The sequence below is a fragment of the Bubalus kerabau genome, chromosome 19 (assembly GCF_029407905.1).
Source record: "Bubalus kerabau isolate K-KA32 ecotype Philippines breed swamp buffalo chromosome 19, PCC_UOA_SB_1v2, whole genome shotgun sequence".
Taxonomy (NCBI): Eukaryota; Metazoa; Chordata; class Mammalia; order Artiodactyla; family Bovidae; genus Bubalus; species Bubalus kerabau.
Window position 1 is genome coordinate 28,541,399 of NC_073642.1, and position 25,718 is coordinate 28,567,116.

Genomic DNA, 25,718 nt, shown 5'->3' on the forward strand with positions numbered 1-25,718 from the left:
GGTATCACCTCACACCAGTCACAATAGCCATTATCAAAAAGATCTACAAAGAATAATACTGCAGAGGATGTACAGAAAAGGGAATCCTCCTACAGTCTAGGTAGGAATGTAAATGGTGAAGCCACTATGGAAAACAGCGTGGAGGTTCCCTGAAAAACTAAACATAGAGGTATCATATGATCCTGCAATCCCTTCCCAGGCTTAGATCTGGAGAAATTCATCATTTGAAATGACACGTGTGCCCCAATTTTAAAGGTAGCACAATTTACAATAGCCAAGACATAGAATCCACCAAAATGTCCAGTGACAGAAAAATGAAGACTACGTGGTATATCTATAAACTGGAATACTACTCAGTCAAAAAACAGAAAAAATAATGATATTGGCAACAGCATAGATGTACCAAGAAATTATTATAGTAAGTAAGGTAAGTCAGGGAGAAACACTACTACCCTAAGATATCACAGACAAGTGGGATCTTTAAATTCATACCAATAAACTAATGAACAAAACAGAAACAGACTCATAGACTGAGAAAACCAAATTACGATTATGAAAACAAAGTTAGAAGGGAGGGATAAATTAAGAGCTTGGAATGAAAATATACACACTGATATATATCAAGTTGATAATGAAAAAGGACCTATGGAATAGAACAGGCAACTCTACTGAAAAAAGGGTAATATCTTACATGAGGGAAAAAACAGTAAAAGGATAGATATATGTCTATGTATAACTAAGTGAAGTTCATATATACCTAAAACAAAACACCGGAAATCAACTAGGCTCCAATATAAAATAATAATTAAATTACAAATTAAATTACCTGAGCTTGGTCTAGGGGACACCAGACAGTGGTGACCCCTATGATTAGACATGGGATATGCTGATATTAACACGACACCACCAAAGGTTTTCACTCAGCAGAACACAGAGCAGCAACCCGCCTGACCTCATGTGAATGCGACAAGATGAAGAGAAGGAAAAGGACCACAGGTTAATGAGGGAAACACCCTCAATTCAGATGCTGGGAATCTCCGAGGGGACAGGACACACTGCAGGGAAAGAGCAGACATGTGGTCTCCGTGTACACAGGATCCTGACCCACGTGGATGGGGTGAGGGCCACACAATCCGCAGAGCCTACACTGGGGCACACTTCCACACTCTCCAAGGTGACACCACCTCCCCAGACCCTGCACCTGGGGTCGCACGACCCTTGGTTAGGACACCAGGTCTCTGCTGGGCCCCTAAGGTGGAAACGAGTGGGTTCCTGTAATCTCCTGGGATGGTAGAAAGACGTGTGGGGTTGGTCTCCTCTCCCCACACTGTCCCAGAGAAGTCCTCCTCTCCTCCCTTTGGTTCTGTGTGATATTAACTGTTTCTACAGCTGTCATGATAATGTTGAACACACTACCTTGGTTCTGGCAGGCTCGGTCCTTTCTTGTTCCACTGAGGCGTTAAGAAAACACACCAGACGCAGGGCTGGGAGATGAGGGGGAGGTCTGCCTTCTGCTCAGGAGGGATGGTCAACTGGAAGGAGATCACAGCAACAACCTCACCTGCTGCCCATTGGCTTTTTGCCTGATCCGTGTGCCCTGCAATCAACTCACCAGGTGAACCTGCCTCCCTACTAAACCTAAATGTGCTGAAAAATTGGAGTAATTACCAGGTGGCCACCTGAGGGAGCCCCAGGAGCCCCACGGAGGGTGAACCTCGCAGGGGTAAAGAGGCAAACAGGCACAGGCCTGTATAAAGTGAATACTGTAAAGTATTAATTCCTGCACACAAGTGAAGCTCTCATGTATTCTTCCCTTTTTATTAGCTTTGTGTGTGTGTGGTCTCCCCATACACGTGATCCTGACCCATGGAGATGGGGTGAGACTCACATGGTCCCCAGACCCCCTACCTGGGGTCACATGTCCCCTCAGTCAGGACAAGGAAACCATGGCTGTGGTCAGAGGGCCCCCAATATGTAAACAAGCCAGATCTCCGAGACCCCCTAAGATCCTAGAAAGAAGTGTAGTGACTGTCTCCTCTCCTCACAATTGTCCCTGAGAAGTTAGGTCTCTCCTGTTTTCACTCTGGTTCTGTGTGATTTTTTGCTGGTTTGAAAACTCATGCTAGAGTTGAACACACTACCTTGGTTCTGGCAGGCTCTGTCTTTCTTGCCCTGCTGAGGTGCTGAGAAAACAGGAGAGCTGGGCTGAAAGACGAGGGGCAGCTCTGTTCCCTTCCGAGGAGAGAGTCAACTGGAAGAGAGCACAGCAGTAACCTCACCTGCTGCCCATTGACTTTTTGCCTGTCAATCCCTGTGCCCTGGAACCAATTCACCAGGTGAACCTGCCTCCCTACTCAACCTGAATGTACTGGAAAATTGGAATGATTACCAGGTAGCCCACCTGAGGGGTCTCCAGGAGCCCCAGGGAGGTGAACCTGGCGGGGGACAGACTAGGAGCCCGACCGCAGCACTGACCCCCAGGAGGGCCATGGAAGCCCACTCAGAGGAGAGCATGGTCACCCAGAGAAGCCCACCCCGGTCCCAGAGCCCAGGCATCTAAGCACTGACGCTCAAACGCAGGCACGGAGTTTCCCAGATAGAGGCCAGGCCAGCTCTCTACTCAGGTCTCCTTGTCTTAGTGCACACAAAACAGGGTCAGGTCTAAATGTTCTCTTTTGCAGAAAGCACACGGTCTTGTCTAAACATAATCAGTGTAGACAGGACTTGAAAAGTGAAACGAAAATGTTATCATGTCTGACACTTTTGACCCCATGGACTGCAGCCTGCCAGACTCTCCTGTCCATTGGTAGTGGGTAACCATTCACTTCCCCAGGTGATCCTCCCAACTCAGGGGTCAAACCTGGGTCTCCTGCATTGCAGGCGATTCTTTTCCATCTGAGCCACAAGGGAGCCACAGATTGAGGCCACATGGTAGCCTCAATCTACCATGTAGACAGAACTTGGTCAGGTTTAAACTAGCTTAAAGCTGCTCTCCTAGGAGCCACAGGCCGCACACATGCAGGGTCTCTCATCGTTGGACTAAGGGCTCACCTTCATGTGGGAACTAGGATGTACATTTCTTAAAGAAATCATCACTGGGCTCCACACTTCAGCCACATCAGGAATTGAAAGAACTTTTGTCATTAAATGTTTCAACAAGCAAAACAAAACTGTTACCAATTTCTATGGCCCTGTGATGGTCCAGATCCTGGGGAGAGCCCACATATTCTTAGAGTGCAGCCCAGCGTGCTGTAAAGACAGACAGGAAGTGGCCTGATTCCAGCATCCCAGGCTTCCAGCAGGAGGCGGCCACACTAAAAGCTTTCTGGAAAAGATTATTTATTAGAGTAAAAATATACTCTTGAAAAAACAATACTAGTTATTATTTGCAAACCTAAAATATTCTTAAAAGTTTGGCACTTGATCTTTGCAGTTCACATTGGTTCCTTTGTGTTCAGATTTTCTGAGTAGAAGCAAGCCATTGTTTCAAATTAGTTTCTTCTGTTATTGGTTATGATATGAATGAAAGATCATATTTGAAAACAAATACAAGAAAACTCCTACAAAAAATGGGTGACTCAAAGAGCCCACAAGCTGCATGTACTTTGTCTTCTAATAGATTCCTTTCTCCCTAAAGAGACCTGAAAAAACTGGCCCCCTCATTTTTTTGCTCTTCTGTTAAAACTGAGCTAAAACAAAATTGATAATCATATCAACAAGTAAGTTTCTGAGTTTTGAGATGTCATACCAGGGTAACAGGGGCTGGAGAAAATGGAACATTCCTATGCTGCTGGTAGGCAAACCATATCTGTAAAATAAAGCTTTGTTTCTAATTGTATTTAATTACCACAGTACATGGTTACATGGAGTATGAACCAAGAGTCTAAATATAGCAGACAATGTGTGAAGACAAATTTGATATCCCATATGTTAGAGTAAAAGCTACTTGTTTTTCCAGCAGTCATATATGGATGTGAGAGTTGGACCAAAAAGAAGGTTGAGCAGTGAAGAATTGATGCTTTTGAAATGTGGTGCTAGAGAAGACTCTTGAGAGTCTTTTGGACTGCAAGGAGATCAAACCAGTCAATATTAAAGGAAATCAACCCTGTATATTCATTGGAAGGGCTGATGCTGAAAATAAGCTCCAATATTTTGACCACCTGATGCGAAGAGCCAACTCAGTGGAAAAGACCGTGATGCTGGGAAAGATTGCGGGCAAGAGGAGAAGGGGACAATAGAGGATTAGATGGTTGGATGGCATCACCGACTCAAAGGACATGAGTTTGAGAAAACTCTTGGAGATGGTGAAGGAAAGGGAAGCTTGGCGTGCTGCAGTCCATGAGTTCGCAAAGAGTCATACGTGACTGAACGACTGAAGAAACATTTGTCATAGCTTGTCTTTCGAGGAGCAAGTGTCTTTTAATTTTATGGCTGCAGTCATCATCTGCAGTGATTATGGAGCCCAAGAAAATAAAGTCTGTCACTGTTTCCACTTTTTTCCCATCTATTTGCCATGAAGTTATGGGACCAGATGCCATGATTTTAGTTTTTTGAATGTTGAGTTTAAGCCACCTTTTTCACTCTCCTCTTTTACCCTCATCAGGAAGCTCTTTAGTTCTTCACTTTCTGTCATTAGAGTGGTATCAACTGCATATCTGAGGTTGTTGATATTTCTCCTGACAATCTTGATTCCAGCTTGTGAGTCATCCAGCCCAGCATTTTGCATAATGTACTCTGCATATAAGTTAAATAAGCAGGGTGACAATATACAGCCTTGATGTACTCCTTTCCCAATTTGGAACCAGTCCGTTGTTCCATGTCCAGTTCTAACTGTTGCTTTTGACCTGTATACAGGTTTCTCAGGAGGCAGGTAAGGTAGTCTGGTATTCTCAACTATTTAAGAATTTTTCACAACTTGTTTTGATTCACACAGTCAAAGGCTTTAGTGCTGTCAGTGAAGCAGAAGTAGATATTCTTCTGGAATTCCCTTGTTTTCTTTATGATCCAATGAATGTTGGCAATCTCCAATTCTTCTGCCTTTTCTAAACCCAGCTTGTACATTTGGAAGTTCTTGGTTCACATACTGTTGAAGCCTAGCTTGATGGATTTTGAGCATTACTTTGCTAGCGTGTGAGATGAGTGCAATTGTGTGGTAGTCTGAACTTTCTTTAGCATTGCCTTCCTTTGGGATTGGAATGAAAACTGACTCTTTCCACTCCTGTGGCCACTGCTGAGTTTTCCAAATTTGATTGTATATTGAGTGCAACTTTAACAGCATCATCTTTTAGGATCTGAAGTAGCTCAGCTGATTTCCATGACTTCCACTAGCTCTGTTCATAGTAATCCTTCCTAAGACCCACTTGTCTTTACATTCCAGGATGTCTGGCTCTAGGTGAGTGACAAGACCATCGTGGTTATCCAAGTCGTTAAGATCTTTTTTGTATTATAGTTCTTTTGTGTATCCTTGCCACCTCTTCTTATTTTCTGCTTCTGTTAGGTCCTTGACATTTCTTTCCTTTATTGTGTCTGTCTTTGCATGAAATGTTACCTTGGTAACTCCAATTTTCTTAAAGAGATCTCTAGTCTTTCCCATTCTATTGTTTTCCTCTATTTCTTTGTATTGTTCACTTATAAAGGGTTTCTTATCTCTCCTTGCTATTCTCTGGAACTCTGCATTCAGTTAAGTGTATCTTACCCTTTCTCCTTTGCCTTTTGCGTCTCTTCTTTTCTCAGCTATTCATAAGGCCTCCTCAGACAACCATGTTGATTTGTTGTATTTCTTTTTCCTTGGGGATGGTTTTGATCACTGCCTCTTGTACAGCGTTATGAACCTCCATGCATAGTTCTTCAGACACTCTATCAGCTCTAATTCCTTGCATCTGTCACTTCCACTGTATAATCGTAAGGGCTTTGACTTAGGTCATACCTGAACGACCAAGTGGTTTCCCCTACTTTCTTCAATTTGCCAATAAGGAGCTCATGGTCTTGTTTTTGCTGACTGTATAGAGCTTCTCCATCTTTGGCTGCAAAGAATATGATCAATCTGATTTTGGTATTGACCATCTGATGATGTCCATGTGTAGAGCTGTCTCTTGTGTTGTTGGAAGAGGATGTTTGCTATGACCAGTGTGTTTTCTTAACAAAACTCTGTTAGCCTTTGCCCTGCTTCATTTTGTACTCCAAGGCTAAACTTGCCTGTTACTCCAGGTACTTATTGACTTCTGACTTTTTCATTCCAATCCCCTATGATTAAAAGGACATCTTTTCTCTGGTGTTAGTTCTAGAAAGTCTTGTAGGTCTTCACAGAACCATCCAACTTCAGCTTCTTTGGCATCAGTGGTTGGGGCATAGACTTGGATTACTGTGATGTTGAATGGTTTGCCTTGAAAATGAAGTGAGATCATTCTGTCATTTTTCACAGAATGTCAAATGTAATTTTTGACCCTTTAAAAAGAATCACATGAAAAGATGTCAACATTGTTAAATATTAGAAATGCAAATCGAAACCACAGCAAGTAATCACCTCACACCAGAGTGGCCATTCTCAGAAACTCTACAAATCACCGCCAGTGAAGGTGTAGAGAAAAGGGAATGTTCCTCTCCTGAAGTTGGGAATATAAACTGGTAATAGAGGATGTGTGGAGGATGGTGTGGTGGTTATTGAGGCAAAGAAAATGAAGTTAGAATACTCCCTAACACCATACACAAAATAAACTCCAAAGAATATAAAGATCTAAATGTGAGGATGGATACTATGAAGGCTTAATGAAAACATAGGCAGGACACACATAGACATAAATCACAGTGAGGTCTTTCTGGATACACCTCTTAGATGAATGAAAAATAAATCAAAAGTAAGAAAAGGGGATCTAATTAACCATAAAACATTTATATAGCAAAGGAAACCCTAAATGAAAGACAAATGCAACCCAGAATGGGAAGAAAGGTTTGCAAATGAAGATACTCACAAGGAATTCATCTCTGAAACATACAGACAGCTCATACAGCTCAATATCAAAGACACAAACAACCCAAGACACAAATGGGCCAAACACAGAAATAGGTGTTTCTTGGAGGAAGTCATACAGACTGTGATTAGGCACCTGAGGACATTCTCAGCATCACTAATTCTTACACAAACACAAAGCAAATCCAACAAGGTATTACCTCACACAGGTCATAATGGCCATCTCAAGATATGTCCAAAAATAAATGCTAGAGACGGTGTGGAGAGAAGAGAATTATCCTGCACTGTGGTTGGAAATGTACAAAGGAGATCCACTAGGGAGAACAGTATTGAGGTTCTTAAAAAACAAAATAGAGAAGTACCTTCAGACCCAGCAATCCCATGCCTGGGTATACATCCAGAGAAAACCAACATTTTAAAAGACACGGGTACACCTGCCATCTGTAGCCCACTAGACTCCTCTGTCCCTGGCAAGAATACTGGAGTGGGTTGCTATGCCCTCCTCTAGGGGATCTTTCCAACCCTGGTCTCCTGCACTGCAGATAGATTTTTACTGTCTGAGCCACCAGGGAAGCCCCAATTTCGCTATACACTACAGTGCAAATTAGAGGATAAACACAAAAAAAGAAAAGAAAAAACAAAAATTGACTCTGTTCCCCTCATCCCATGGTTACCTTGGCTGGTTTCACATCTCTGGAGACTGAGCAGGCATGGCTCCCAAGGATGGACTGTGGTAGGGCTCAGAGTCCTGAGAGGATGTGGCAGGCAGGGTGCCCCATGATGTTCCTGGAGTGCCTCTTGCCCTCTGCATGAGGCCCTAATGTCCTGATAAAGGTGGGAAAATTGAGAGTTTTGAATAAAGATATACACATTGATACATATCCAATAGATTATCAAAAAGTACCTATTGAATACCACAGGGAAGTTAACTGAACAGACTGTAAAACCTAGATGTGAAAAAGAACCAGAAAGAGAATAGATAAATATCTATGTATAATTGGATTAAGTTCCTTTACTCCTGAAACAAACGCCACATCGGAAATCACCTCTGTTGCAATACTAAATGATAGCAAAATTACAGGACAGGAAAAAAAAAAAAAAAGTTGGACATGAAGCGATGCTGCCACCTTGTGACCATTGTCAGTAACAACAACTTGAAAAACTGGGCTGATGGTTAATATTCACCAACCAAGTCCTTGTTTTTCAGTTGCTCAGTGGTGTCCCACTCTTTGCAACCCCATGGATTGCAGCATGCCAGGCCTCCCTGTCTTTCACTATCTCCTAGAATTTGCCAAAACTCATGTTCATTGAGTAAGTGATGCCATCCAGCCATCTCATCCTCTATCACCCCGTTCTCATCCTGCCCTTAATCTTTCTCAACATCAGGGTCTTTTCCAATGATAAGCTCCTTGCATCAGGTGGACAAAGTTCTGGAGCTTCAGCTTCAGCATCAGTCCTTCCAATGAATATTCAGGCTTGATTTCCTTAAGGACTGACTGGTTTGATCTCCTTGCTGTCGAAGGGATTCTCATGAGTCTTCTCCAGCACTACAATTGGAAAGCATCAGTTCTTCAGCGCTCAGCATTCTTTATGATCCAACTCTCGCATCCATGCATAACAACTGAAAAACTATAGATTTGACTATTTGGACCTTTGTCCTAAGTAAAAACCAACTAACTTCAAGAAATGTCCTTGTGATGGTCATCAAAAAATAATTCAAAACAGGTCAGGCATACAAGAAGCCCATCACAACAGGTAAGTTTAACTCACACCCTTTAAAATAAATCTCACAAAAAAAGTCACCATGGCTAAATATCAGAGAAATGCAAATCAAAACCACAGCCAGGCATCACCTCACAGCAGTCAGAATGGTCGTTTCTAGAAACTTGACAAACTGTAACAACTGGTGAAGGTGTGAAGAAAAGGGAGCGTTCCTCCACTGATGCTGGAATGTAAATTGGTAACAGACACTGTGAAGGATAGTGTGATGGATACTGATACAAAGAAAATGGGAATGAAGTTAGAATACTCCCTAACATCATACACAAAGTAAACTACAAACAAAAGATCTAAATGTCAGGATGGATTCTTTGACAGTCTTGCGGAAACACAGGGAGGACACACGGTAACATGAATTGCAGGAAGGTCTTTTGGGTATACCTCTGATAGCTCAGTTGGTAAAGAATCCACGTGCAATGCAGCAGACCCCGGCTGGATTCCTGGGTCAGGAAGATCCACTGGAGAAGGTGATAGGCTACCCAGTCCAGTATTCTTGGGCTTCCCTTGAGGCTCAGCTGGTAAAGAAACTGTCTGCAATGCGGGAGCCCTGGGTTCGATTCCTGGGTTGGGAAGATCGCCTCAAGAAGGGAACGGCTACCCACTCCAGTATTCTGGCCTGGAGAATTCCATAGACTGTATAGTCCATGGGGTTGCAAAGAGTCAGATACGACTGAGAGACTTTAACTTTCACTTAAATGAATGAAAAATAAACAAAAAATAAAGAAAACAATACCTAGTTAACACTAAAAGCATTTGCACAACAAAGGAAACCCAAAATGAAAGACAATCGCAACCTGGAATGGGAAGAAATATTTGCAAATGAAGATACCCACAAGAAATTCATCTCTAAAACATACAAAGAGCCCCATACAGCTCAGTATCAAAGACATAATAACCGAAGACACAAATGGGCCAAACACAGAAATGGGTGTTTCTTAGAAGAAGACATACAGATTGTGATTAGGCACATGAAAACATGCTCAGCATCACTCATTCTTACACAAACACAAAGCAAATCCAACAAGGTATCACCTCACACAGGTCAGGATGGCCATCTCAAAACACCTACAGAAATATACGTCTCCTGCATTGGCAGACAGGGTCTTTGTGTCCGGCTCTGTGTGACCCCATAGACGGCAGCCCACCAGGCTCCCCCACCCCTGGGATTCTCCAGGCAAGAATACTGGAGTGGGTTGCCATTTCTTTCTCCAATGCATGAAAGTGAAAAGTCAAAGTGAAGTTGCTCAGTCGTGTCCGACTGCCAGCGACCCCATGGACTGCAGCCTACTAGGCTCCTCTGTCCATGGGATTTTCCAGACAAGAGTACTGGAGTAGGTTGCCGTTGCCTTCTCCTATTCCAATGTAAAATAACAATAAAAGTACAGGAAAAGGTTAAAAAAGAAGAAAAACAAAGTGGGGCGCGAAGAAATACTGCCACCTTGTGGCCATATTGGCAACTACAACTATAAAAGTTGTGTCGACTGGTACTTAATATTCAGAAGGTCCGGGACAGGGACGAGGGTGTATGTAAACAACAACTGTCTTCCAGGAAGCTCCTAGGGTTGGTCATTGAAAAGAATTCATAACTGGGTAGACCTTCAAGAAGCCGACTTTAACAGGTATGCTTAGATCAGATCAGATCAGATCAGTCGATCAGTCGTGTCCGACTCTTTGCGACCCCATGAATCACAGCACGCCAGGCCTCCCTGTCCATCACCAACTCCCGGAGTTCACTGAGACTCTCGTCCATCGAGTCAGTGATGCCATCCAGCCATCTCATCCTCTGTCGTCCCCTTCTCCTCCTGCCCCCAATCCCTCCCATCATCAGAGTCCTTTCCAATGAGTCAACTCTTCCCATGAGGTGGCCAAAGTACTGGAGTTTCAGCTTTAGCATCATTCCTTCCAAAGAAATCCCAGGGCTGAGCTCCTTCAAAATGGACTGGTTGGATCTCCTTGCAGTCCAAGGAACTCTCAAGAGTCTTCTCCAACACCACAGTTCAAAAGCATCAATTCTTCGGTGCTCAGCCTTCTTCACAGTCCAACTCTCACATCCATACATGACCACAGGAAAAACCATAGCCTTGACTAGACGAACCTTTGTTGGCAAAGTAATGTCTCTGCTTTTGAATATGCTATCTAGGTTGGTCATAACTTTCCTTCCAAGGAGTAAGTGTCTTTTAATTTCGTGGCTGCAGTCACCATCTGTAGTGAATTTGGAGCCCAGAAAAATAAAGTCTGACACTGTTTCCACTGTTTCCCCATCTATTTCCCATGAAGTGGTGGGACCGGATGCCATGATCTTCGTTTTCTGAATGTTGAGCTTTAAGCCAACTTTTTCACTCTCCTCTTTCACTTTCATCAAGAGGCTTTTGAGTTCCTCTTCACTTTCTGCCATAAGGGTGGTGTCATCTGCATATCTGAGGGTATTGATATTTCTCCCGGCAATCTTGATTCCAGCTTGTGCTTCTTCCAGTCCAGCGTTTCTCATGATGTACTCTGCATAGAAGTTAAATAAGCAGGGTGACAATATACAGCCTTGATGTACTCCTTTTCCTATTTGGAACCAGTCTGTTGCTCCATGTCCAGTTCTAACTGTTGCTTCCTGACCTGTATACAAATTTCTCAAGAGGCAGATCAGGTGGTCTGGTATTCCCATCTCTTTCAGAATTTTCCACAGTTTATTGTGATCCACACAATCAAAGGCTCTGGCATAGTCAATAAAGCAGAAATAGATGTTTTTCTGGAACTCTCTTGCTTTTTCTATGATCCAGCAGATGTTGGCAATTTGATCTCTGGTTTCTCTGCCTTTTCTAAAACCAGCTTGCACATCAGGAAGTTCACGGTTCACATATTGCTGAAGTCTGGCTTGGAGAATTTTGAGCATTACTTTACTAGCGTGTGAGATGAGTGCAATTGTGTGGTAGTTTGAGCATTCTTTGACATTGCCTTTCTTTGGGATTGGAATGAAAACTGCCCTTTTCCAGTCCTGTGGCCACTGCTGAGTTTTCCAAATTTGCTGGCATATTGAGTGCAGCACTTTCACAGCATCATCTTCCAAGATTTGAAATAGCTCAACTGGAATTCCATCACCTCCACTAGCTTTGTTTGTAGTGATGCTTTCTAAGGCCCACTTGACTTCACATTCCAGGATGTCTGGCTCTAGGTGAGTGATCACACCATCATGATTATCTCGGTCGTGAAGCTCTTTTTTGTACAGTTCTCTGTGTATTCTTGCCATCTCTTCTTAATATCTTCTGCTTCTGTTAGGTCCATACCATTTCTGTCCTTTATTGAGCTCATCTTTGCATGAAATATTCCTTTGGTATCTCTGATTTTCTTGAAGAGATCCCTAGTCTTTCCCATTCTGTTGTTTTCCTCTATTTCTTTGCATTGATCACCTAGGAAGGCTTTCTTATCTCTTCTTGCTATTCTTTGGAACTCTGCATTCAGCTGTTTATATCTTTCCTTTTCTCCTTTGCTTTTCGCTTCTCTTCTTTTCACAGCTATTTGTAAGGCCTTCCCAGACAGCCATTTTGCTTTTTTGCATTTCTTTTCTATGGGAATGGTCTTGATCCCTGTCTCCTGTACAATGTCACGAACCTCATTCCATAGTTCATCAGGCACTCTATCTATCAGATCTAGGCCCTTAAATCTATTTGTCACTTCCATTGTATAATCATAAGGGATTTGATTTAGGTCATACCTGAATGGTCTAGTGGTTTTCCGTACTTTCTTCAATTTAAATCTGAATTTGGCAATAAGGAATTCATGGTCTGAGCCACAGTCAGCTCCTGGTCTTGTTTTTGTTGACTGTATAGAGCTTCTCCATCTTTGGCTGCAAAGAATATAATCAATCTGATTTCGGTGTTGACCATCTGGTGATGTCCATGTGTAGAGTCTTCTCTTGTGTTGTTGGAAGAGGGTGTTTGTTATGACCAGTGCATTTTCTTGGCAAAACTCTATTAGTCTTTGCCCTACTTCATTCCGTATTCCAAGGCCAAATTTGCCTGTTACTCCAGGTGTTTCTTGACTTCCTACTTTTGCATTCCAGTCCCCTATAATGAAAAGGATATCTTTTTTGGGTGTTAGTTCTAAAAGGTCTTGTAGGTCTTCATAGAACCGTTCAACTTCAGCTTCTTCAGCGTTACTGGTTGGGGCATAGACTTGGATTCCTGTGATATTGAATAGTTTGCCTTGGAAATGAACAGAGATCATTCTGTCGTTTTTGAGATTGCATCCAAGTACTGCATTTCAGACTCTTTTGTTGACCATGATGGCCACTCCATTTCTTCTGAGGGATTCCTGCCCACAGTAGTAGATATAATGGTCATCTGAGTTAAATTCACCCATTCTAGTCCATTTCAGTTCGCTGATTCCTAGAATGTTGACATTCACTCTTGCCATCTCTTGTTTGACCACTTCCAATTTGCCTTGATTCATGGACCTGACATTCCAGGTTTCTATGCAATATTGCTCTTTACAGCATCGGACCTTGCTTCTATCACCAGTCACATCCACAGCTGGGTATTGTTTTTGCTTTGGCTCCATCCCTTCATTCTTTCTGGAGTTATTTCTCCACTGATCTCCAGTAGCATATTGGACCCCTACTGACCTGGGGAGTTTCTCTTTCAGTATCCTATCATTTTGCCTTTTCATACTGTTCACGGGGTTCTCAAGGCAAGAATACTGAAGTGGTTTGCCATTCCCTTCTCCAGTGGACCACATTCTGTCAAATCTCTCCACCATGACTTAACTCACATCTTAAAAAAAATCATATGAAAAGATGTCACCATCGCTAGATATTAGGGAAGTGCATTCAATCCTGCAATGAGGTATCACCCCAAATCGGTCAGAATGGACATTATCAAGCACTCTACAAAGGTTAATCCACTAAATACTGTGGAGAAAAGGGAACCCTCCTCCTCTGAGAGAAAAGGGAACCCTCCTCCTCTGATGCTAAAAATGAAAATAGATGAGCGCCAATATGGAGGATAGCCTGCTGGTTCCTTGAACAATGAAAATGAGAATGAAATTAGAACATTCCTCAAGCCATAAACAGAAATAAACTTCACATAAGATAAAGATCTAAGTGTAGGGATGGATACTATGAAATTCTTGAGGAAATTACAGGCAGGGCATGCTGTGACATCAACTCCACCAAGTGTTTTTGGGATCCACCTCTCAGAATAATGAAAAATAAACCAAAAAGTAAGAAAATGAGGCCAAGTTAATGTTAAAAGCATTTGCACAGCAAAGGAAACCCTAAACAAAAGAGAAAGACAACCCTCAGAATAGGAAAATATATTTGTAATTGAAGATATCCACAAGGAATTAGTGTCCAAAACACAGAAACAACCCTGGAGCTTAATATCAAAAAGACAAACAACCCAACAAATCAATGGGCCAAAGATTAAAATGGTTATTTCTTACAGAAAGGCATACAGATTGCTATTAGGCATATAAAAAGATGCTCAGCATCACTAATTATTACAGGCAGGCCTATCAGAAGTCCAGTGAGTGTCACCTTACACCAGTAAGATTTGCCATCTCTAAACATCTCCAAAAATAAGTTTGGAGAAGGTGTGAAGAGGCGGGACCCTTTCTATACTGTTATTGGGAATATGAAATGGTACATGCAATAGGGAAAACACTATGGAGGTTCTTAATAAATATAAACATAAAATTACCTGAGGACATAGCAATCCTATGCCTGGGCATTGATCCAGAGAAAGTCAAAATTTTGAAAGACAGAGGTTTCCCTGTGATCATGGCAGCACTAGGGACCATAGCAAAGACACGGAGCAACCTAGGTGTAGAAGCACGGATGAATGGATAAGAAGGTGGGTACATAGACACAAAGCAACATCACTCAGCCATAAAGAAGCAGAGTGTAATGCTATGTCCAGCCTTAGAGAAGAAAGACATGACCATATCAAGTGAAGTGAGGGACACAGGGAGACATATTAGCATATGATATTACTTCTAGCTGAAATCTAAAAATGGATATAAAGGAACTTCTTTACCAAAGAGAATCAGTCTCACAAACTATGGTCCCCAGAAAAGAAAGGTATGGGTGAGGGGAAAAGAGCTGTTTCAGTCTAACATAGGGAGGCTTATTCTATAAAAAGAAGCCACCAGGAACCATTGTGTAACACAGGAATCCTATTCAACAGTCTGTAATATCCTGCACCAGAGAAGAACAAGGAAAAGAACATATGTACATCTATGTGTAAGTGAATCTAGTTGCTGTAGATCCAAAATGGAAGGAGAAAAACAACCCCACAACCTTGTCATTCAACTATATGCTGCTGCTACTGCTGCTAAGTTGCTTCACCGACTGTGTGCAACCCCGTGTGACCCCATAGACGGCAGCCCACCATGCTCCCCCGTCCCTGGGATTCTCCAGGCAAGAACACTGGAGTGGGTTGCCATTTCCTTCTCCAATGCATGAAGTGAAAAGTGAAAGTGCAGTCGCTCAGTCATGTCCAACTCTTCGCGATCCCATGGACTACAGCCTACCAGGCTCCTCTGCCCATGGGATTTTCCAGGCAAGAGTACTGGAGTGGGGTGCCATTGCCTTCTCCAATTCAACTATATACTTCAATTCAAATTAGGGAATAAAAACACAAAAAAGATAAGAAATAAAGAATGCTGACTTTTGCCCTCAGGCTACAGTAACCTGGCTTGGTGTCACATCCCTGGAGCCTGAGCAAGCTTGAGTCTGAGTCCACCTACGATGGACCTGGAGGGCCTCTAGCTATTTGCATGAGCACCCAATCTCCAGATCCAGGTGGGCCCACATGCAGAGAAACCACACCTACTTTGCCCCAAAAATGGTGGAGCCTCTGGGCTGGGAAAGCTTTGCACAGTCCCCTGGGCACCATGTGTCCCAGAGGCTGGATTTCCCAACTCCAGCCTCTGTCCTTAGGGCTGCCCCACTGACAACAATAGCACCCTCTGAAGAGAAGTGTTCCAAAAATTGGAATGTGTCCTGGAGATAAAGGGTAAGGGGGAAGAGAAAGGAGACCTAAGCCTTGAGTGTTTCTTCTGGCACATTCTCCTTAGTTGATGATCCAGGAGCAGAGTTTTCCATAAGACTCATTGGCTGAGGATCAGAGTTGTGCAGGAAGTAATACTGTTTCCTCAGGACTGCTTTCCAGAACAACTTTAAAACAGGTGCTGTTGGGCTCTGAACACACACAAGGCCCGGAGGTCTGTAAATGACACCTGCCCTTCAGTCACCTGCCCTATATCGGAAGACAGGGGAAAGGGATTCAAACAGGGCCATCTTTCAAGAAGACGATTGCAAGAGGCAAACTGTACTCACACTGCACAAGATCAAAAAGCACTGGGAGAGGTACTCTGCTCACTAACTAATAAGCCCAGGCAAATCAAAACTACCATGAGAAGTCCCCTCACACAGGTCAGAATGGCCACCATCTAAAACATCTACAGAGAATCCGACTGGCAAAGCATGGAGGCAAAAGGGAATACTCCTACACTCTTGGTGTGGATGTAAACGGGTGTAGAAACTATAAAAGCCAGCAAGGAGGTTCCTTATAAACTAAACATCCAGAAACTGTAAGGTCCGACAATCCCATGTCTGGGCTTAGACCCAGAGAAGATCAGAATTCACAATGACCCGCACACCCTTCTTTTCAGGGCAGCACAGTTGACAATGGCCAAGAACTAGAATTGCTGCTGGCCAAAATCTTGAGTTTCTCTGCCAGGTGAAGCCAAATAAAAAATATGGACACAGAGTTTGGAGGAAATAGAAAGTGGCTTTAATTCTCAGCTGGTGAAGTGGGGAACACAGTAGGCTCATGCCTCAAGAACTGTGCCCCCCATGAGGAGTTTATAAGAGGAGGTCTCACAGTCAGTGATGAGGAACAAAGGTGACAGGATCTTGATTTCTTCCTCTTGCATTGTTTCAAAGACAGTCATAAACTGGCATCAGTAACCCAGTAATTGAGTCTGGCAGTGCGGTGGCCTTCTTTCTGATGTGCAACTACAAGGGGAAGGGTGTTGCAAGAGTAAACACCAGCTAGGGATGTATTTAGCACAGAGTCAAAGGAAATTGGTGCAAAGTGTGGCTCCTGCAGAGTTAGGGGGCAGAAAAGCAAACTTAGTTACAGACATGCAGAGTTAGGAGCATTAAAGTAAAAAAACTAGGAACTTTCAGGCCTGCTCACTGTTTCTTCATCTTCTTTGTTCTTAAGAAATAAAAAAACTCATTCCTCCTTTTTTCCTTTTCACTGCAACAAATTCAACCAAGATATCCATTGACAGGAAAACGAGGACCGGGTGTTGTACCTCTACACTGGAACACTACTCAGCCGTGAATCAGAACAGAATAACGCCATTGACAGCAGCGTGGATGGACAGAGTGATCACCTCACTCAGTAAAGGAAGTCAGAGAGAGAGACAAATATCACAGGGCATCACTGACAGTTGAATTCTTGAAATGAATGCAAATATTGGATATTACGTGATACAAACAGGCTCACAAACTTAGAAAACAAATTTATGATTACGAAAAAAATCTTAGAATTGAGGGATAAATTAAGATTTTGCTGATAACGTATGCTCATTAATATATATCAAACAATATATATATCATTAATATAGTTGTTTGATATAATCAACAAATCCATTAAATAGTACAGGGCAGTCTATGGAACACATTTTAATCATTTATATGAGAAAGAGAGAACCCCTAAAAGAACTGATAAACGTCTGTGTCTAAGTGAATCAAACGCCCATACACCTGAAACAAACACAGTATCAGAAATCAATTCTCAGTTCAGTTCAGTTCAGTTTGGTCGCTCAGTCTCGTCTACTCCAAAGTAAATAACAATGTGCAGATAAAGGAAAAATTAAAGTGGAACATGAAGAAATGCTGCCCCCTTGTGCTGTTTTTTGTAACAGCAACTATAAAAACTGCCCTGATGGGCACTTTATATTCCCAAGGACCTGGGGCTGGAAGTAAACAACTGCCCTCTGGAAGTCCCCCACGGGTGGTCACCAAAAAAGAATTCAAAACTGGGCAGGTGTTCAGGGAGCCGATTTCAGCTGCTGCTGCTAAGTCGCTTCAGTCGTGTCCAACTCTGTGCGACCCCAGAGACGGCAGCCCACCAGGCTCCCCCATTCCTGGGATTCTCCAGGCAAGAACACTGGAGTGGGTTGCCATTTCCTTCTCCAATGCGTGAACGTGAAAAGTGAAAGCGAAGTCGCTCAGTCGTGTCAGACTCTTCGCGACCCCATGGACCACAGCCTACCAGGCTCCTCAAACCATGGGATTCTCCAGGCAAAAGTACTGGAGTGGGTTGCCATTGCCGATTTCAGCAGGTGCCTTTAACTCACATCCTTTAAGAAAAGTCACACGATGTCACCATTGCTAAATATTAGAGAAATGCAAATCACAACTACAAGAAGGAATCACCTCACACCAGTCAGAGCGGCCATTGTTAAACACTGCACAAATGTTTAATGCTGCAGATGCTGTGGAGGAAGGGGAACCGTCCTCCTCTGCTGCTGGAAATACAAATTGGTGACAGCCACTCTGGGGGACAGTGTGCTGGTCATTTCCGATGTGCCCAGCTCTAAGCGGCAGTGAGCGGTAGCTGGAAGCAGGGTCTTAGTTCCGCAGACCGGGAGTCCTAACCATTGACCACAGGGGCCAGCAGTCAGGGCCAAGGTCCCTTGTCTTGCCTGCCTGGTCAAGGATGAATTCAGGTGAGGAGGCAGAAGGTAAAGAGTAAAGTAAAAAGTTTATTGAGAAAAATTACATGTGGAAAGGTGCACAGGTGAGCTCAGAGAGTCGGGCCTTTGGAAGTTTATATCCTTTGTAAGAGGCCAGTTATCTGGGTCTTTGTCTTCCCTCAGGCCAATCATCTTGCTTTGTAAACACCCCCTCCCCCCGGTTAATTTGTGTCAGGACCCTCCCCTGGGGTGCACATGTAAACCTTAGCCAAGATGCATATTGAAGTGGGAGGCTTCTGGGAGGAGCATGACTCTTTATAGCCTGGAATTATCCTCTGATTTTTGACTCCCAGGAGCCTTTCTGCTCATGCGTAGTGTTCTCCCTAATCCTTCACTTAGACAGGGTTTTGCCTCTCTTTGTCCTTGCCAAGATTATTCCCTTGAGGTGTTTACAGGAGACAAAGACTGGCTACTGAACTCTGTTTCTATTGTTACTTCAATTTCTGAGAGCAAATGGGGCTGGTTGTAAATTCCTCAACTGGAACCCACCTATGTTGCCTCAGGAAATGCAGAGCGAAGGCTGGCTGATTGTGAATTTCCAACCTGGAGCCCATCTATCTCCTACCTTACTGGTTCCTTGAACAGTGAAAATGAGAGTGAAATTAGAATATTCCTGAATACCATACCCAAGAATAAACTCCAAATAAGATAAAGATTCCATCTTAGTATGGCTCAGTGGTAAAGAACCCACCTGGAAAATCCCATGGATGGAGGAGCCTGGTGGTCTGCAGTCCATGGGGTCGCACAGAGTCGGACATGACTGAGTGACTTCACTTTCATTTTTCACTTTCATGCACTGGAGAAGGAAATGGCAACCCACTCCAGTGTTCTTGCCTGAAGAATCCCAGGGACGGGGGAGCCTGGTGGGCTGCCGTCTCTGGGGTCGCACAGAGTCGGACATGACTGAAGCGACTTAGCAGCAGCTGTCAATGCCGCAGACTTGGATTTGGATCCCTGGGATGGGAAGATTCCCTGGAGGAGGGAATGGCAACCCACTCCAGTATTCTTGCCTGGGAAATCCCATGGACAGAGGAGCATGGTGGGCTGCAGTCCATGGGGTCGCAAAAGAGTCAGACACGACTTAGCAACAGATTTTCAAGATAAAGATCTAAATGTAAGGTCGGATACTATGAAATTCTTGAGGAAAATATAGGCGGGAGAAGCTTTGTCATTCATCGCAGCAAGTTCTTTTAGGATCCACCTCTTAGAACAGTGAAAAACAAAAATAAGAAATCAGCCCCCAAAGTGTGACCCCCTCACTCCTTGTCACCAGCCCAGCTATGCTCCTCAGGGGCAGAGAAGATGGTGCCAGGTGCAGCTGGAGGCACTCTTGCTGCCTGGATGGAGTGGTGGTGGTGGTTTAGTTGCTAAATTGTGTCCAACTCTTGTGACCCCATGGACTGTAGCCTGCCTGGCTCCTCTGTCCATGGGATTTCTCAGGCAAGAATACTGGAGTGGGTTGCCATTCCCTTCTCCAGGGGATCTTCCTGACCCAGGTATTTTTTTTTTTTTTTTTTTCTGACCCAGGTATTGAACCTGTGTCTCCTGCATTGCAGGTAGATTCATTTACCAATTGAGCCACCAGGGAAGCCCTGCTGCTTGGAGGCGGGTGTTTATAAACGCCTCAACCCAAGCATTGCTGGGAAGGGAAGGCCGGCTTATCCAGGTCAGCCAATCTTCACCCATCAGTGGCTCGTAGTTGCAGAAAATGGGCCTTGTTGTGCCAGCCAAGTGCAAGGAACAGAGTGTGTTCCTGAGGGTCAGGATGGACATGGGGCTGCGGCTCTGGCTTGATTTCTAATAATTTTGTTTGACCCATGAGTGGGAGAGAATTTCAAGAAGACCTCCTAAGGAGACGAACCCAGGAGTCAGGTGGGTGGAGACAGGGGCCCAGTGCCTGGGTGCAGTGGAAGCCTCTGGGAGACCTGGTGGAGGGAGGGTGCATAGAGTGAAGCCCAGGGTCACTGACCTGTCCAGGAGTGTTAGTTAGTCCAGATCCCGCTCTGAGGTGCTCAGGGCCAACTTTGACCAGGAAGAGGGCTGGGGGTGCTTGGCAATGAGGGCTCTGTGCATGGTTCCTGTGCGCTGAGTCCTGCCCAGACAGCCCCCCTGCCCTGGGAGGGGTATGTGAATAGGCTACCTCTCTTTGCAGCTGGCACAGAGTTGCTTAGGATGCAGATTAAAATCAGCCGAGGGTAGAGGTCAGGAGCAGGATCGGGGTCCCTTGGGTGTGGACACGCAGAAGTCCAACCTTGCTCTGCTCCCCACATGACATGAGGTGTTGAGGCAAGGAATACAGCTGCATTCTGAGGGCCGGCTGACCAAGAAGATGGCCTATTAATGTCTCCAAATAACCACCTTGTCGGGGCCTGGATGCCAGGTTCTTTTATGAATTAGAGATGGAGGAGATGAGGAAACAAACTAAAAAGGCTGTTAATCTTGCAAATATCTTGTAGAACAAGGGCAAGCCTTAGGCAGGGGATGTGTTAATTTCTTCCTTCATGCTATCCACAGGTGGACAGGGTTCTGAACAAAGGTACTTTAGTTTAACAGTCAGGCAGAGGGGCAGGATTCTCTGAGGCAGACCATTATGTGTGATTTTAGTAACAAAAGTAACAGAGAGCAAGTCTAAGACACAGTTCCAACATGGAGTCAGAAATGGCTTACTCCTGAACATCCTAAGGTGCAGGGTTTATTGAGGTCCTCCCATTGCCCTTCCCCTCCCCTAACCCACCTCCTATCTCCCGGTTTGCCTGTTCTGGATGTTTCTTTTAAAAGGAATCATATAGTTTGTGGTTTTTTGTGGTTTTTCTGGGCTGGATGTTGGTGTCCCTCTAAAATTTACATGTTGAAACCTAACCCCCAAGGTGATGGTGTGAGGAGGGGGGGCCTTGAGGAGGTGATGAGGTCATGAGAGTAAAGACCTCATGAATGGGATTAATACTCTTACGAAAGAGACCCCCCAGGAGCCCCCTCAGCCCTTCCTCCTTGTGAGGACACAATGAAGACCCCGCCCCCCACCAAGAACAGAGCTTCACCAGAACCCACCATCCTGACACCTTCATCTCAGATGTCTGGCCTCCAGATTTGTAGGAAAAGCATATCTGTTGCTGAAGCCCCCAGCCTTCTGTTTTGCTATGGCAGCCCAAGCAGACTAAGACAGTGTGTCCTTTTGCATCTGCTTCTCTTGCTGAGCATCATGTGTTTAAGGTGCATCCACATTGTAGCTGTGTCAGAGCTTCACTCCTTTTCATGGCTGAGTCCTATTCCACTGTGTGGATGGACCACATTGTGTGTATCAGTTCTCTGATCGCTTGTTGATGGTCTCTTGGGTGGTTTCCTGCCGGAAATTGTGCTGCTGTAAACATGTGTGTACAAGTGTTTGGGTTTATACATAAGAGTGGAATTGCTGGGTCATGTGCTAACTCCAAGTTTGACATTTTGAGGATCTGCCAGAATGTTTTCCAAAATGGCTGTACCATTTCACATTCCCACCGGTGCTGTTTGAAGATTCAAACTTCCCTAATTATTGTCTGACTAATACAGACACAAATGTGTATCTGTAATCAATAATCCACAGGGATTATCAGCTTCCTTCCTTCTGCATACACACAGAAATCTCTATCTCTGACCCCTACACAGATATGTGTATCTCTAAGAGATACTCCACAAGGATTCTCTCTGTCCTTCCTCCTATACACAGAAACTGCATGTGAGATAGATAATCCACAAGGACTTAATGCTCAGCACCTTGGTCAACCTCTGCAATAAGCTCTGTGGCAAAAGAATCCACAAAAGAGCAAATACAGTCTCTGTACATACGTCCTCCCTGAACCAGGTGGCTGTACACTAACAACAATCACAACATTGTAAATCAATTATACTGCAAGGTAGCATCAACAAGATGGTAAAGAAAAGGAAAGAAAAGCAGTGCCTACTCTATTATCTCTGACCTCCCTGACTTGGGATGCTATCTTATCCTGGGAGGCTGAGCAGGCTTGGGCCCTACTGCTGGACTGGGGCAGGGTCCACACAGCCTGGCACGGTACCCTTCAGTGAACCCTTTTTAAAAGCCTACTGTCTGCTGTGTTCTGGCTGAGACCAGATTCCCGAGTGGGATCAAGGGCTGGAGGACCTCAGGGGCAATAAACACCTAGCCTCCATGTCTCCTGGTGCTAGGGTTCCCAACTCAAGCCTCCTTCCTGAGAGTGCTGCCTTCTAGGCACCTCAGCAGCCTCAGCAGGCTGTTTTGGCCTCGGATGGGACAGTGTGAACAGAGGGCTGTGAAGCTTTAGGTGGGAGAAGTACTGAGCCACCAGCCCTTAGGTGTTTGGTCAGGAACAGTCCACTCCAGTTCACATCCCAGGAAGGCAACTTTCTCTAGGCTCTTGTTACCAGAGGGTCCAGAGGCAGGTGTGGAAAACGGCTGCCCCTTGCGGACATTTCCTCTAACTTCAACTTGACCATCGGTGCTTACTGGCACCTCCAATTTAGAAAGCCTGGTTGGCTATTCGTTACAGCTGCCCTCAAGAAACGTCCTGGGGCAGGTATTGCTGAAATAAATTCCAAACACAACCAACTTTCTAGAAGCCACTTGGAACAGGTAAATTTTCCTTATACAATTTGAGAAAAAAAAGAAAAAAACAACAAAAAAAACATATCTCCGCCATAGAAGAAGACAGCATCTGTAATTACTTCAGGAATAACAATCAAAATGACAATTCAAATGAGAACTCAAATGCCACCAGTCAGAAAGTGGAAAAATGTACTCTGTGCAGAGTACATCATGTTAAAATGCCAGCCTGGATGAAGCATAAAATGGAATCAAGATTGCTGTGAGAAATACTAGTAACCTCGGATATGCAGACAACACCACCCTAACGGAAGAAAGCAAAGAGGAATTAAGCCTCTTCATGAAGGTGAAGGAGCGTGAAAAAAAAAGCTGGCTTAAAACTCAACATCCAAAAAAAACAAGGATCATGGCATCCGGTCCCATCATTTAATGGCAAATAGAGGGGGGAAAATGGAAACAGTGACAGATTTTATTTTGTAGGGGCTCCAAAATCACCGCAGATGGTGGCTATAGCCATGAAATTAAAAGATGTCTGCTGCTTGGAAGAAAAGCTATGGCAAACCTAGACAGCATATTAAAAAGTAGAGACATTACTTGGCCAACAAAGGTCCGTATAGCCAAAGCTGTGGTTTTTCCAGTAGTCCTGTACGGATATAAGAGTTGAACCTGGCTTGCCGTAGTCCATGCGGTCACAAAGAGTCGGACATGACTGAGGAACTGAACGACCAAGGGAATCCCTCTTGGCTCATTAACTTTAAGTAGTGTATTAATGTCAAATCTTACTTTAATCACATAAATGTCCATTCTATTTATCCCATTTCAAATAACCATCCAAAGATTTTTAAAAATTTATGTATTTGAGGCAAATATATATTTTTTTAAGAAAACTTACCTCATGGAAATAACAGCTAGATTTTCCTTCCAGATTTTTTTCTGCTGATATTCTTAATTGTTATTAGCATCTGTAAGAGACATTGAGGGGAAGATCACCATGAGGCTTCCCACACCAGTTTTTCTTGTTCTCAGGTTAACTTAACTTTGGTTTGATAGGTACGGAAAAAAAAAAAAACCAAAAACAGTTGTTTACAAGGAGAAGGCTCTAGATTTAATAATTTGTTAGTTTCTCTAATTTTAGAAGGATCCATCACTTGGCCGCTAATAAATTACAAAAGGACCTCTTCTAGGCCTAACTTGAACACAAAATAGAACAATTTAGGTAGATCAGATAGAACATTTACATCTCAAAAATACAGAGAAATGTAAATTTCCCCCTTGGAGGTCTTTGTTTAAAGTTACCGAGCCAGCTTTTTTTTTTTCTCGTCACCATAATTAATTACATTAGTTCAGTTCTGTCGCTCAGTCCATCAGTTCAGTTCAGTTGCTCAGTCGTGTCCGACTCTTTGCGACCCCATGGACTGCAGGACGCCAGGCTTCCCTATCCATCACCAGCTCCCAGAGCCTACTCAAACTCATATCCATCACATCGGTAATTAATTGCATAGGCAACAAAATAGAGCTCTCTGGAAAAAATATACATATATATTTTACATGTGATCATCTTTAACTTCCAATTAAGTAGATACTTGTCATAATTATAGGTTGACCAGTCACCTATTTTCCCTACGGGACTCTGAGATGGAACCTCAGAGGAAGTACTTCCCATTCTAGCTTGAGCACTTAGTGTCAGAAGTCTGGGTGCACAAACCAAAGTAAACAAGCCAAATCAAACCATGCTAGCGGGAGTCACCAAAAACAAAGCAAATGGCAAAGAGATGCACAGAAATCCAAAAACCAAATGGCAAGACTGCCCCAGAAGTGACTTCCAAGTACCATCAAGCCTGGGACGCTTCTCCAAAGCGGTGCCTTACAAACTGGGCCCACCCCTTCCATAGGGGAGAAACCCCCAAACTGGAACTGCATCAATTCCCCAAATGGAAAACTTGAGGCTTCGAAAGGGGGACTTACCAGAATGCTAGCAGGTGTCAAGATGATGTACCAGACACTGTCTTCCTGATCCTTCAGTATTTAGTGTTTCTCAGAGTGGAAGTTCAGACTGGTGCCGACAAGAGAAGAAAAAGGTGTCCAGGTGAAAGAGATTTTTGGCAGCTGCAAAGGATAACCTCTCTCCCATTCTCTGTCACAGCCCAGAGTTCTGAAGTTGAGTAAGCGGTCGGGTCTGATGCGGCACAGCCTTAGAGAAATCCCTCATCTTCTGCTCTTCCAAAGGAGGCATGGGGAGAGATCCTGAGCTTTCCATCAAGCCAAGGGTCCCTACAGGGCCACCTGCCCATGATCAGATCCCGGATGAGCCCCCCAAATTGCTACTGGTCAAGATTTTGCCCTTCTCTGCCCACCAAAGCTGAATAAAAAATATGAGGAAATAGAAAGGTGGCTTTTATTCTCAGTCAGCCGAGAGGGGAAAACAGAAGGCTCATGCCTCAACAACTGTGCCCACCCTCCATGAGGAGTCTAGGGGTTTATATAAGGCAAGGGGTTGCAGTCAGGGGTCCATGATGAGGAACAAAGGTGATAATAGGATCTTGATTTCTTCCTCTTGCATTGTTTCAAAGACCATCAGAGACTAGCATCAGTGACCCAGTGATTGAGTCTGGCCAGTAATTGAATTTGTCTAAGATT

The 25,718-nt window shown here is 43.9% G+C and overlaps 1 protein-coding gene and 1 long non-coding RNA gene across 2 annotated transcripts in view; both read right to left on the minus strand.

The window, feature by feature from the left end:
• The window catches only part of LOC129633903 (uncharacterized), a 71,314-nt gene extending 68,257 nt beyond the window's left edge, over positions 1-3,057 (minus strand). Inside the window, exons 1-3 of the mRNA XM_055555880.1 lie at positions 3,052-3,057; positions 2,142-2,318; positions 1,417-1,532 (exon numbers count right to left, since the gene is read on the minus strand). Of these exons, the coding sequence (XP_055411855.1) occupies positions 1,417-1,532; positions 2,142-2,318; positions 3,052-3,057 (299 nt within the window). The remainder of the gene's footprint in view (positions 1-1,416; positions 1,533-2,141; positions 2,319-3,051) is intronic.
• A 282-nt stretch (positions 3,058-3,339) lies between these two features.
• On the minus strand, positions 3,340-25,718 carry LOC129633707 (uncharacterized). The gene is made up of 4 exons (XR_008705239.1): positions 25,047-25,718; positions 23,974-24,043; positions 7,642-7,784; positions 3,340-6,444 (listed from the first exon to the last, which is right to left on the minus strand). It is a non-coding gene; the product is annotated as an uncharacterized LOC129633707 (long non-coding RNA).